Raw genomic sequence first — 14,773 nt, 5'->3', positions numbered from 1 at the left:
TTGGCTACAGCTGGGCTTCTGCCTTATTTGAACGTGATCTGATTAGTTTGTTGCCTGTGATTGTCTGAAGCTCACCTGCTTGTGATTGGCAAAGATCTGCCTATTTGTTACAAATATTAGATTCCTAAGTTAGGTTTCTGTTCATTTACATACCAAAGTTAGCTTGTAGTTCATTATTGGGAACTAAAAGTACAGAGGTAGCCTCAGGCCATTGGCCTCCTGCTTATTTAACAGTAGCAAGCCCAAACCTGGTTGGGTAAGGAAAGGGCAACATTGCTGGAAGATAAACTGAGCAAGAGTCTCTGAGCCATAATTTGTTAATGATTTATTTGAGAGTTTAACAAAAGTCGTCTGAAGAAAGCATTTGACAAGATAATTAGTGGGTCTTGGGAAATACAGGATTCATTATTGCTTGTGGTTTAGTTACTGGACACCTGGCAGGAATATGACCAGGAGAGGTATATTCTGCTTTTTAGCTCACCATGTTCTACCAGGAATAAGTAAAAAGTAGAATGCTTCCTTGTTTTGGAAGTATTCTCAACTGATCCAAACATCAGCTTGGAAGAAAAGAAGTTTTATCAGCATACAGTCAGACACACAAGCCAGTGTCAACAAAGAACTTGGGCAAAGCTCACCCAAGCAGTTTGCCCATGTGTCAAAAAAGATGGTGCATGCATGTTCTCACTCATAGGTGGGAATTGAACAATGAGAACACTTGGACACAGGAAGGGGACCATCATACACCGGGGCCTGTTGTGAGGTGGGGGGAGTGGGGAGGGATAGCATTAGGAGATATACCTAATGTAAATGACCAGTTAATGGGTGCAGCACACCAACGTGGCACATGTATACATATGTAACAAACCTGCACGTTGTGCACATGTACCCTAGAACATAAAGTATAATAATAAATAAATAAATAAATAAATAAAAATACTACCTATGGAAAAAAATAATAAAATGTAAAAACAAAAAAAAAACAAGGTGCAGTGGCAGGGGGACTTTTTGGTAATGACATCTCTTTTATATTGAACGTCCTGTTTCTATACCCCATGCATTCTTGATTTATCATGTTTTAGTACAGTTTTATCTTCTAGTACAGCCTTTCATAACTGGGGTCTCATGACAGAAGTAAATCCTATAGGAATATTTTCTCTGTTTTCCCAAAGATACAGTGAATGGTTGGAAACATTATAGATGTATGGGAGATAAATTTAATTCATCTTGAACAATGGATGCCTTAGTACATTAGGCTTAATTGTATTGCAGAACCCCAGCTGAGAAGGGTCTGCTGTAGTAAATTATTTTAAGAGGTACATAGAAATTAAAATTTTGAGACCTTGCATGTCTAAAGATATCTTTATTTTACTCTAATATATAATTGATAATTTGGCTGGGTATGGAATTCTAAATTGAAACTAGTTTTCTTTTTTGGCCTGCTTCCAGTATTGTTGTTGACATCAATAGCCTATCTGATTCGTGATCCAGAGGAGCTTGGTGCTGTGAATTATGTGCAGAAGGGTCCTTTGGTGTAAATAGGGTTGACTCTCAGTTTTTACTACTGCTGGTTTTGATTTGGCTTTCTTGGATCTGCAAGACCATGACTATTTGTTCATCTCAAGGTTTGCAGTGTCAAATTTATGTTGTTAATATATCCTCTCCTGGATACATACTTTTGGGATATATATACATATTTGTTTATTTTTTTAAAATACCCCTTTTCTTGATTTTACTTGAGTTTTAGGAGGGAACACATTTGTTCAGTATCTTCATTTTGCCATTTTAACCTAGACTCTTTTAAGAGTTTATATGTATCATCTCGTTTAATCCTCGTAACAATCCTATAATATCAATACTACTATTAGCATTTTATAGATGAGAAAACAAAGACCCAGAGAAATTAAGTAAACTGTTTAAGTATTTCTAGGAAAGATAAAACAGAGATTTGAATGCAGTTTAATTTCAAATCCTGCTTAACTGTTATACTAGTATAATGCTGTTTGTGACGTTCTTTATGCTTTTAAAGGCAAGCAGCATTGCATGAATTATAATTATTTGTTGTCTACAGTTAATGATAATGTACATTTTATGATACGGAGAAAAGCAAAAAATAATAACCAAACCAACCCCTAAAACCCACAAACTTGCTGCAATTATGGGTATTAGTGGTAAACTTATTCTCCACTAATTGATTTTGAAATGCCTTTGCCCAAGGAAGAATATGTCATATGCAAGAAACTGAGTTTTGCCTGGTGTGGTGGCTCACACCTACAGTCCTAGCACTTTGGGACACTAAGCTGGACAGATCACCTGGGTCAGGAGTGTGAGACCAGTCTGCCTAACATGGCAAAACCTCATCTCTACTAAAAATACAAAAATTAGCCAGGCATGGTGACAGGTGCCTGTAGTTCCAGCTACTTGGGAGGCTGAGGCAGGAGAATCACTTGAACCCGGGAGGTAGAGGTGGCAGTGAGCCGAGATTGTGCCACTGCACTCTAGCCTGGGTGACAGTGAGACTCCATCTCAAAAAAGAAAAAAAAGAAAGAAAGAAATTGAGTTTTGGTTTTTTTGTGTGTCCTTTCTGGTAAGGACAAAGTCTTAGATTATATGAGATCTTGTGCATGAATAGAGAACCAGCCTTGAAGTGTATGCATAGTAAGGAAGGAAACTGAGATCTTGTGGTAAGATACCTATGAAAACGAACCACAAAGTAAATTTTAACGCAGTTGGTTGTTGTCCAGCTAAGTGGGTGTATTTTCAGATTGAAAGAAATAATTATAACCAAAAAAATCAATCTACAGCATATAGAGAGAGCAACTGATTAGAGCTTTTAAATTTGAATTAAGGTAGGGTAAGGTATATGGATTTTAGTATAATTGGGAGAGAATTCTTTGGAATTTTAAAGATTAGGTATAAAGAGATGGTATCATTATAAGGATAGGAAAGTACCTATTAGATTTAATGACGTGATGTCAATACTTGTCGCTTAGTTTTAAACATAGTACATTTGTCACTGTGATAATAAAGTTACTTTTTTAAAAAAAAATTATAAGCCGGAAAGACTCATTGATAGATTGTATATTTTGAACAGTTTAAATATAATTAAGAGGAACAGTAGCAGCTCGTATTTGTTTCAAGGAACATGTTAGAGCATACAGCATTATGGTGTCATTTTAATCTCCTCTGTTGATTGGTTTGCGCTACCACTGTCTTAATGACTCATATCCCTGCTGGAGGCAAAACTTAAATGTTTATTCTCTGCTTTAACTGTTGGAATCCATCAACATTGTGCTTGAAAGAGTATCTTTCTTTATGAATTTTTAATCATGGCTGAGGCAAGCTGTAGATTAGATATAAATCTAGAAGCTTCAGGGAAGATAAAAAGCATTACATTTATATCCATCTTTGAAGTAAGTAAAAGCTGGGAAGGAAGGACTCAGAAGAGGTGGGAAGTGTGGCCGGATACTACAAAAACATAATGGATGTGATAAAAGGATTGCATTTTTAAGAAGAGAAAATGACTTTGTTACTTCATCTTGAATTGCTAAGTATTGATCTTGCTTTATTTTCCTAAAGCAGCAATTCAGTGCAGGGTGGCTTGATAAAAAGGGAAAACATTAGTAGAATAGCCTTTAGTGTTTATCAGTTCATTTTTTTAAAAATTAGCAGCATGGTTTAATGCTTTTTCTGTCAGGCTTTCTCTATCTGTTTACTGCTGATTTGACAGTCTTTGGTCCTTCTCCTTTGCTGTTAAATGTGTGTGTTCTTTGTTTGTGGTGGTGGGTTTTGCTACAGTTGGATGTGAGAGAAAAGCCTGTCTTTGCCATATTGGTCTGATTAGCCTCTGGGTGAGCCATATACATTAAATAGACCTTCTGAGCTATGAAAGAAGAGAGCTCACAACAACGTAGATTTTCTTCATGTACTGGGGTTTCGTCTGTTTTATTTCCTCCACGGATTGATGGCCGAAAGCTTGTTCGGAATGCTTCATTTGGAGGATACAATGAACTTTCTCCTTCATTGCCAGGTTTGTGTGTTTAATCTTGCAGTTCTAATTTCTTGCAGACTTTTAATTAAAATAAACCAGGCATTTTAACGTTTTAAAGCTGCTTTCATTTGAACAAAACAATTCTGTAGTGAAAGCTTAGGTTTCAGTAACTGCTGCTAAACAGCTTGGCTTTTCCATATTTTCTCTTAGAGTCTCTTCAGCTAAAACTTGAGAAGTAATGATTCAGTAAAGTGGGAATCTTGAGTGCTTACGGCATAAATTTTTGCTTTAATTATAGAAATATTATGACCCTTTGATAAAATTAAAGCCCTTCTAGACTTGAGATAAACACAAAATTATATAAACAAACCCATTTCTCTGAGGGTTTACCAAATGAAACCCAGATATTAATATTGATATTTGTTCATTTTTTGCAGAATTGTAGCTGTATTAAAGTTGATGTTTAATGTAAGCCTTAATTTCACCACTTTATTATCTTAATGTTTTTATCTTAAATTCCTAAATTTATCTCAGACTGTGACTAAAGTGAAGCTTTCTACTCAAGTATAGTTTTTGAAATACCTTAGTTTCTTCTTGTTGTTAGATGTATTTGTGTGTGATTAATTTTTGTCATGAAAATGTATGATATTTTTAGAGTTATATTTATTAGGCATTTGACAGCTATGATTTAGGCATTAAACAATCGGTCAATGAGATGTAGATATAAATTGATCTTTTATTATTTGAAATTGTAGCAAATATTTGAATATGTTTAAATAATCTTTTGTTTTCCTTTCAAATTTTTAAACACTATATAATTATGTCTACTCTTTTAAGGTTATATATTCTTTTAAAATAAAAGTATTATTTAATAATGATGACAAAGAAATATTGACTGAAACTGATACTTGCATTTATATATTTTTTCTGACACTTAGATTTTGTTGAATTAAATTCCCTATTTTCACAATAACCTTTATTCTTGGCTTTTTGAATATTCGTGTTGATAAGTGGTATATATGTTCTTTTGAGATAGTGAAATGCCTCATAGAAAGTGTTCACCTGGGCAGTTAAATAAATTATTATAAATTGACTGATTTCATTCTTTTCTAAGAGTGTTTCACAAAAGAATTGGAAACCATAGTCCTCAACTCTCCCTAAGTAGCATAAGCTTTAAATAGCACTCATAATCCATATTAAGTCTTCTTAGTGTAGCATGGTTACTCTCATGTGTCTTTCTTATGTTTTAAGTGGTGTAAATTTTAGTTTTTTGTCATTCAGAAGTGGCTTTGCAAATACAAAATACTGAGATTTTTTTAATGTTAAATATTTTTTATTTTAAAATGAGTTTCATTTCTGTATTTGTTTCTGTCTCTTTGTTTGCATTTTTTAAGCCAACAAGCTTGCTAATATAGTTTGCTGACCTTCATGCCACAAGTCTACTTAGCTTTACAGAATAATCATGTGACCTTGATGAACAATAGAAAACTTAGCTTTTAAGTTTGGTACTTATTTAATTAGGCAGTTAAAGGCAAAATTGTCAGTTTATCTTGTCAAAGAAATATTAAAAGCCATCTTAGATGGATTTGTTTTTATAGAAAAGTAAATGGTTTACTTTGTTTTCTAATTCTTGAAATAGAGAAAATCATATTCATAGAAATGATTCTATCATCTCCTTAATACAACCAGCTGTGATAAAAAGCTCTATAAAATCTGCTTTTATCAACTAAGAAGTAGAATGAAATTAAGTGCTTCAAAGAAGTGGCTTTTTGTTGTGTACTTAAGGTAAAAGTAAAAAGTATGTCTAGTATCTCCTGATATATACTTCATTGTGGTATTGAAAAAATTATTTTACATGCATTTGCTTTTATCTGACGAAATTAGAGAAAGATTTGTTCTTCATTAGTGATATTTAAAGATAACTTTTTCTTACTGCTTTGAGCATAACCCTTTTTAAATTTTAATTTTCCTGAAAAAAATCTTTTTTCTTTTAGTCACTTCTGCCTTAATAAATATGTCAGCATAGCCTTTTTCTTTATGATTAGCTATAACATGGATGTGACACCCCTGCCCCGTACCCATAGTGATGCCATGATGCAATGTGTTTGTTTATTTAGTTCATATCTGATTATCTATCTGTTGATCTCAGCTGTTACTTCTAGATAATGCTCATTTTACTAATCTCTACAACAGTACCTACAAATTGGAGTAAATAAACTTTGAGCAAAGAAAGCATCTATAGACATCTATAGATTGTACATTTTAGGGCATAGTTGTTCTGTGTATTTTGACTTCTCAGATTTTTTTCTTGGCTCTTGGCTGTATTCAATATAGTTGATGTAGCAATTCTGTATTTGTTTTGTAGATACTTATAAAATATTTATTTGTAGATTTGTATATATAATTTCATTTTAATGACTGAAGCAACATAAAATTTGCTTTATTCTATCACAACATTAATGAACCAGGTATATCAAAAAGATAACGCCTTATCAATGATGATAGTACTTGCATTTTGTGGACAAATTAGAGGTTAAGGGCAGAACACTAATTTATTCAGGGATAATATTCCATTGCATTAGCAGGAGAAAGTAAACCTATGTACTTACACGAGAGATCATCTAATGTGAAATTTCCTGTAGATGGGAAACTGAAGTCCCTGGAATTTAAGGAACTTACCATGGTTATATAATTACTTGATGGAAGAGTTATTATATTCACTCGAATTATTGTGAGACTGTGACTACTTCCAAAATGAAAAGATTGGAAGAAAGATATGACAGACTTTTTTCAACCAGGTTGGAATGTCATTAGTTTTTCTTTTGGGGTTGAGCTTTAGGAAATTCTTTTTTATTTGCTTTGATGGCTAAAAGCATTTCCGAAACGCATTAGTATGTTTTTTTCTTTTCATATGAAGAGAATATTATAGCACTCTTTTGCTTCAGTCTTAAGTACTTTATCACTTTCATGCCTTTCTCCATTAGAGAAACTGAATCATTGGAAGTTAAGTATCGTGCCCAGTGTTATACAGCTAGTAAATGGTGGTGCCAGGCTTGACAGATAGTCTGACCCCATAGCTTATTCTCAGGTATCCCTCTGACTTCATTATATGTAGTTATTTTACTGTATTATAATTTTTGTTTGAACACTTGGCTTCTCCCTAGACAATAGCCTTTTTAAAAGAAAGGAATGATAGGGAACAATGTCTTTTCATGTTTTTATCCCTAAATACAATGTGTTGTGTAACAGATAGGTATACTATAAATACTTACATTTTTTATACACACACACACACACACACATATATATACTTGTGCTTTGTTTTTGTTTTTGTTTTGAGATGGAGTCTCACTCTGTCTCCCAGGCTGGAGCGCAGTGGTGTGATCTCGGCGCGTTGCAACCTCCGCCTCCTGGGTTCAAGGGGTTCACCTGCTTCCACCTCCCAACTAGCTGAGACTACAGGCATGTATCACCACACCCAACTAATTTTTGTATTTTTAGTAGAGACAGGGTTTCACCATGTTAGCCAGGCTGGTCTCAAATTCCTGGCCTCAAGTAATCTACTTGCCTTGGCCTCCCAGGCCTCCCAAAGTTCTGGGATTACAGGCGTGAGCCATCATGCTCAGCCTAATATTTATATTTATAAGAGGTGAATTCATTATTATTTCTTAGTTGGTTGAAAGGATGGCCATCTGTCAGTCTACATAGTCATCATTCTCAGTATCTGCTTTTTTGTTTTTGTTTTGAGACAGAGTCTCACTCTGTTGCCCAGGCTGGAGCACAGTGGCGCAATCTTGGCTCGCCGCAGCCTCCGCTTCCTGGGTTCAAGTGATCCTCTCACCTCAGCCTCCCAAGTAGCTGGGATTACAGGCGTGTGCTACCACACCCAGCTAATTTTTGTATTTTTAGTAGAGACGGGGTTTCACCATGTTGGCCAGGCTGGTCTCGAACTCCTGACCTCAAGTGATCTGCCCACTTCAACCTCCCGAAGTGTTGAGATTACAGGTGTGAGCCACCTCGCCTGACCTGAGTATGTGCTATTGTTATAGGTTCTATAACCTCAGAAAATGTGAAAGTCAGCGTGAGTGTATGTTGCAGAGTGAAAATGGAGCAAGACTACCTGGTTTCCAGTCCTCACTTAGCTACTTAATGACCATTTGGAAGGAATTTGGCTTCAATAAAATATCCCAGAGATACTCTTACTACTTTATGTAAGTTAAAACAAGAGACAGAATATTTTGGAGAAAGGCTATTAAGAAAGTAGTGAAAATCGGCCTGGCATGGTGGCTCACGCCTGTAATCCCAGCACTTTGGGAGGCCAAGGTGGGCAGATCACCTGAGGTTGGGAGTTTGAGATCAGTCTGACCAACATGGAGAAACCCCGTCTCTACTGAAAATACAAAATTAGCCGGACATGGTAGCATACGCCTGTAATCTCAGCTACTCGGGAGGCTGAGGGAGGAGAATTGCTTGAACCCGGGAGGCAGACGTTGTGGTGAGCTGAGATTGTGCCATTGCACTCCAGCCTGGGCAACAAGAATGAAACTCCGTCTCAAAAAAAAAAGTACTGAAAATCGTATAATTTTCTGGAGACGGGCTTTTTCATTCCAGGTCTCTAATTATTATTGCAAATATTTTTTTCAAAGTCAGCAATTAGTACACAAGTCAAAGATGGCCAGATATATAAGAAAATATGACATGAATGAGAAATAACTGAAACAACAGACAGTAGAAAGAGGCCTGTAAGACTTCCTGGATATTAGAGTGGTCAGATATAGACTATTGTTTTTAAAGCTCTGTTTACTATTTTTAAAAACATAAATGCAGACTTTCAAAATGGAATTATTTAAAATAGCCTGTAGATTTGTGAAATATTAGGATATAAATTTTAGAAATGAAATTAAACATAACCAAAATTAAAAACTCAGTATACATACTAGTAGCAGATTGGACATACAGATGAAGATAGAATTAGTGAAGAGGAAGGTAAGTCAGAAGAATTATTCAGGATACAGCAGGGAAGGAAAAGATGAAAAAAAAAAGAAGTTGAGACATGCAGAATAAAAGGAAAAAAGCTGTCTGTTTTTGGTCATAAATAAAAGAAGTAGAGAAAATAGGACAAAAACAATCTTTAAGTGTAATGCCTTTAATTGAACTGATCAAAGATACTAGTCCACAAATTCTCAAGAAAACAAATTAAAAAGAAACTTACACCTAAACACATCATAGTGAAACTACAGACCATCAAAGACAGAGGGTGAAAACACCCAGATTTCCTTCACAAGAATAACAACAGTTAAACTCACACCTGTTTGACTTCTTTACTGAAACAGTAGAAGCTACAGGTGTACTTCAGGCAAAAGGAGAGTGATTTCAGATGGAAAGTCTGAAGTTGTGAGGATAAACAAATAACAAGGCCTATATGGGCAAATTTAATAATTCTAAATCCAATACAAATGATGTCTTTTGGAGTTAAAAAGAAAGATTTGCAGTACATGACAGTTATTGTATATAAGCCAGAAGGGAGGTAAATAAGTTCTTCCAAGGCCTTTGTATTTCCCAGAAGGAGGGTAAATTAATAATTAACTTTAAACTTTGAAAAGTTAAGTATACATGTTTTAATTTCTGAGTGAAACCACTAAACAGAATGATTAACTTATGTTTTTTAATCTTGACTATTTTATATAAATAGAAGGCAAGATAGTAGAGGACAGTAGAGTATGGAAGGAACTACTAAAAAGTCCAAAATAAGATAAATATAAATCAAGATAAGTCAGCAATTATATTGAGTACTAATGATCTAAAGATTAGTATTTAAAAAATTCAGTACTGTGCTGTTACAAGTGACATATCTATATAGAAAAGAATAAAGAAAAGTTGGGGTAGGGAAGGACTGGGGATAAAAAGTGCTGCAAACCACTACTGAAAAGAAAGTTCCTGTATCTATTGATACCAGACAGAATAAATTTTGAGGCAAAAAGCATGAGTACATTATATGCCCTCAAAATATATAAGGAAATTTTATAGAAAACAACATGGAAACTAGATAAATCTGTACTTCTATTCTTCTCTTTGTAATTGAGGGAGAAAAGGACAAAAATCAGTAAATACATATCAAATAGAACTTCTCTACTAACAAATTTGTGTTAATGGACAAATATAGAACTTTATACCCAACAACTGTAGAGTATACCTTCTTATCTAATACATATGGTATATGTATAAAAATTGCTCATATGCTGTGCCATAAAGTAAGTTTCAACACATTTTAAATTATTAAAAGTATTCAGAACATATTATCTGACCTTATTTTTATGTTAGAAATCTATAACAAAAATTTCAATAAAAATTCTGTTATGTTTAAAATTCAGAAATATATTTCTAAATGCCTCATGGATCAAAGAAGAAATCAAAATAGGAATTGAAAAAATAACTGAACAATTATGAAAGCATCACATATAGAAATTTGTGGAATATAGCTTTAAAATAGTGATTAGGGGGAAATGTTTAGCCTTAAGTGCATATTTTAGAAACAGAAAGGAGAATAAAAATTAATAAGCTAAGTATCTTTCTTAAGTTCAAAAAATAAGAGCAAAATAAATCTCCAAAATGAAAAAAAAGACCGTAATAAAGGTAAGAGTAAGAATTAATGGAACAGAAAATACACACACTGGAGAGTTTCAATAAAGCCTAAAATTCTTGGAAAAAGACTAATAGACAAACCTGTGGTGCGACTGATTATGAAAAAGAGTGTCACTGCAAATCAACAGACAAAAGGTTTTTTTTTTTTTAAAGTGTAACTCTGATACAGTTAGCCAGTATCAAAAATAAAAAAGATATACAACTATAGATGGAGCATGTATTAAACATGTAAGAGAATATTGTGAACTTTTGTATGCGAGATGTACTCAAAAGTTCAAATGAAATAAATTCTTAGTAAATATCATTTACTAAAATTGTTTTTAAAAGAAACGGAATACCTGAATAGTCCTAATAACCATTAAGAAATTAAATCAGAGGCTGGGTGTGGTGGCTCATGCCAGTAATCCCAGGACTTTGGGAGGCCAAGGCAGGTGGATCACTTGAGGTCAGGAGTTCAAGACCAGCCTGGCCAACATGGTGAAACCCCATCTTTACTAAAAATACAAAAATTAGCCAGGCGTGGTGGCATGCACCTGTAATCCCAGCTACTTGGGAGACTGAGGCAGGAGAATCGCTTGAACCCAGGAGGCAGAGGTTGCAGTGAGCCGAGATTGTGCCACTGCACTCCAGCAGCCTGGGCGACAGAGCAAAACTCCATCTCAAAAAAAAAAAAAAAAAAGAAAAACAGAAATTAAACAAGAAAGCACCAAATTCAAGTACATAACAAGTTCTGCCAAACATTAAATGAAGGAATAATTCCAGTCTTGCACAACTGCTTTCAGAGGATGGAAGTGCAGAGTGGGAAGAACACCAGTAATAGTATAACTTTGACATGAAATTCAACTGAAAGAGATTGTCCTATGATTTTTTCCAATCAGTAATGAATATGGATTACAAAACTCCTTAATGGTAGTAGCAATATCTTTTTATAAAGATATTGAGAGATACAAAGATATAAAGAGAACAATGCATTATGACTAAGTTGGATGAAAATCTAAGGAAGCAGGATTGACTTAACATTAGAAATAAATGTGGTTCACTATACTAACAGATTAAAAACAGAAAAAATAATATGGTTATCTTAATAGATGTGAGAAAAGTTTTGATGAAATCCAAATTTCGTTTTGGTAACTCTTAGAAAACTAGAGGGAGTGAACTTCCTTAAATATCTGTATCAGTACCTGTTCCAGCTGGACATGGTGGCTCATACCTGTAATTCCAGCACTTTGGGAGGCTGAGGTGGGAGGATTGCTTGAGCCCAGGATTTCAAGACCAGCCTGGGCAACATGGTGAGACTTCATCTCTACAAAAAAAATAAAAGATAAAAAAAAAAGACCTAGTAACATGTGTCTCTTGTCTCAACTGCTCAGGAGGCTGAGGTTGAAGGATTGCCTGTTATGGCAAGTTGAGGCTGCAGTGAGCTGAGATCACACCACTGCACTCCAGCCTAGGCAACAGAGAAGACCCTGTCTCAAAACAAACAAACAAACAAAAAAGCAGAAAAATAAACCCTGTTCCTTAAATATCTATATTAATGTATGTACCAATATCAATATATCCAAATATATATAAAAATACATATATAAAAATATACCAAAAATCTACATTAAACATTATACTTACTGGTTAAATATTGACAGTTTTGATATTAGAAACAAGACAAGCAAGAATGCCTGCATTCACTATTTCTAGGCAATATTGTACTTTAAGTGCTAGATAAATAGAACAGGGTGCACAGAAACAAACCTACACGTATATGAACATTTGACACATATTAATAAAGGAAGTTCTTTTCAATAAACGGTGGCAGGTCAGTTGGTGTCTAAATGCAAAGAAAGTGAAATTGTACGTGTATAACACACTGTACTCAAATGTCAATTCCAGATGTATTGTAAATGTAGATGCAAAAAGTAAAACTACATTATTGGAAAATATTTTTATGACTGCAGATTTAGGGAAGAATTTCTTGAGACCCAAAAGCACTGACCTTTAAAGGAAGAGATTGCTAAATTTGAGTACATGAAAATTAAAAGCTCTTCACCAAAGGAAACCATATAGCCTATAAAAAGCCACAGAATAAGGAGATATTGGCAACAAATATATTTGGTGAAGTACTAGTATCTAGCCTACATCAATAATTCTTATATAATAAGAAAAGATAGACTTTTTTTTTTAAATGTACAAAAGATCTGAAGACGTTCTTCACAAAGGAAATTAGCCAATTAATATGAGAAAGTTCTCAGCACCATTAGTAATCAGGGACACGCAGACTAAAACTTCACTGACAAACTATTGTGCATCCACCAGACTGGCAAAAATATTAAAAAATTTTCAATACTGAAGTTACTACAGTTATGGAGAAAAGAGAATTTTTGCATAGTTTGTTATAAAGTTTCAGTTACACGTGCTCTGTGACCCAGGATTCCTCCTTCTAGATTTAAACCTTAGAGAAACTTAGGGGTGTCTACAACAGTACATTTCCAGGAATATTCATAGCACTATTGTTCATCAGGGGAAAGTTAGGAACAATCCAGTGTCTGATAATGGTGGAATGGATAAATAGTGGTATAGTCATGCGGTAGGATTCTAATCAGCAGTGAAAATGAATGAAGTACCTGCTGTGACGTGCTAGTAAATAATTATTGCGCAAGTCAAGTTACTTTTGAGGAGAAAGGGTGGATTGTGATTAAGAATTGCATGGAGGAGGAATCTTATGAAATGTTAGCAATTCTCTATTTCTTGATTTGGGTGATGGTTAAGCTCTGTGTTAAGTTATACATTTATGTTTTAGGCATTTTTCTGAAGATGTGCTATATTTCACATTTTCTAAAAACCTTTAGAAATAAAAATGGAGTTCTTTCTATTAAATTTTTTATTAATTTATGAAATTTATAAGTTTCAGATAATATACAAGAATTAGACCCTTTTCAGGAACTCACGGTCAACATGAACATCAAGATAATTGGAGTACACTGCAGTAAATACTTTAGTACAAGTATGTGTGAAGTGCTGTTTGTGTCATAGAAAGGAGCAGCTAACTATGCCTGCAAAGTCAAAACAAGGCCTCCCTGAAGGGGTGGCCTTGTGTCTTGAGAGGCACCATGGCATTGTAGAAACAGCATGAGTTTTAAATGTAGACCTAAGTTTAAATCAGCTCTGATACTCGCTTGTTGATGTTGGTCAACTTAATTTCTGTGAGCTTTAGTTTTTTCAACTGTAAAATATGGTTAATTTTTTCTGTGTGTAGCATTGTTTTAAGGATTAGAAAAAAATGAAACCTGTAGCATAGTGTGTTACACTCACTTGGGTTCTCATAAATAGGTATTGGTTGCTTTATTATTGCTTTTATTAATATTATTGTGTTAATTAGTATAAATATCATTATTGCTGATAAATGAATCAGAATTAGCCAGATATGGAACAAATTAAAGTTAAAGGCATATAGACTAGGTGGAATAGGATGTCAAAGCAAGAGAAACCCAATAAACTGGAAGAATAGGGAAAGGGTGTGTTTTAAAATTATTTTTATTGAGATATAACTTACATGTAATTAAGTGTGCAGCTTTTGAATTTTTAGTTGCATATAGACACGTGTAATTACTTCCCATAGCAGAAGGCTCTCTCACACCCCTCGGAGTCAGTATTTCCTCCAAAAAGGTAAACTACTGTTCCAAACTCTTAATGCCATAGATTAAGTTTGTAAATAGAATCATTTGGTATGTACTTTTTTAAAAATGGGTAGAGTTGGCTTCTTTCACTCAATGTTTGTTGTTCTTTTTTGTTGCTGTCTGATTTTCCGTTGTGTGACCATACTATAATGTATTCATTAATTTTACTCTTAACAGCCATTTGAAGTGTTTGCAGATTTTGGCTATTATGAATAAAGCTTCTATGAACATTCTTGTGCCTCCCTTTTGATGGATGTACACACTCATTTCTGTTGGGTATATCTAGGACTAGAATTCCTGTGTGTTAGAACGGGTGTACATTTAACTTTAATAGATACTGTCAAATAGTTTTTCAAAGTTGTTAGGCCACTTTGTGTTCTCACCAGTAGTAAACAGTTTCAGCTGCTCCATGTTTTCACTTGTACCTGGATAGTGTCAGTCCTTTTAATTTTAGCCATTCTAATAGGGATGTAGG

At 34.3% G+C, this 14,773-nt stretch overlaps 1 protein-coding gene across 26 annotated transcripts in view; it reads left to right on the top strand.

The window, feature by feature from the left end:
- The window catches only part of OSBPL8 (oxysterol binding protein like 8), a 216,990-nt gene that overhangs the window by 138,496 nt on the left and 63,721 nt on the right, over positions 1–14,773 (top strand). Inside the window, exons 1-2 of one of the 26 annotated variants that reach the window (XM_015431233.3) lie at positions 3,246–3,410; positions 3,796–4,027. The exons of 24 other annotated variants lie outside the window; for them this stretch is intronic. In XM_015431233.3, the coding sequence (XP_015286719.1) occupies positions 3,883–4,027 (145 nt within the window). In that variant the 5' untranslated portion in view covers positions 3,246–3,410; positions 3,796–3,882. Of the gene's footprint in view, positions 1–3,245; positions 4,028–14,773 lie in introns of those variants that run through there. One more of the 26 variants, XM_065524595.1, reaches the window with a different exon arrangement.

This window comes from Macaca fascicularis, chromosome 11 (genome assembly GCF_037993035.2).
Source record: "Macaca fascicularis isolate 582-1 chromosome 11, T2T-MFA8v1.1".
Lineage (NCBI taxonomy): Eukaryota > Metazoa > Chordata > Mammalia > Primates > Cercopithecidae > Macaca > Macaca fascicularis.
This window is presented reverse-complemented; position numbering and strand designations above follow the sequence as displayed.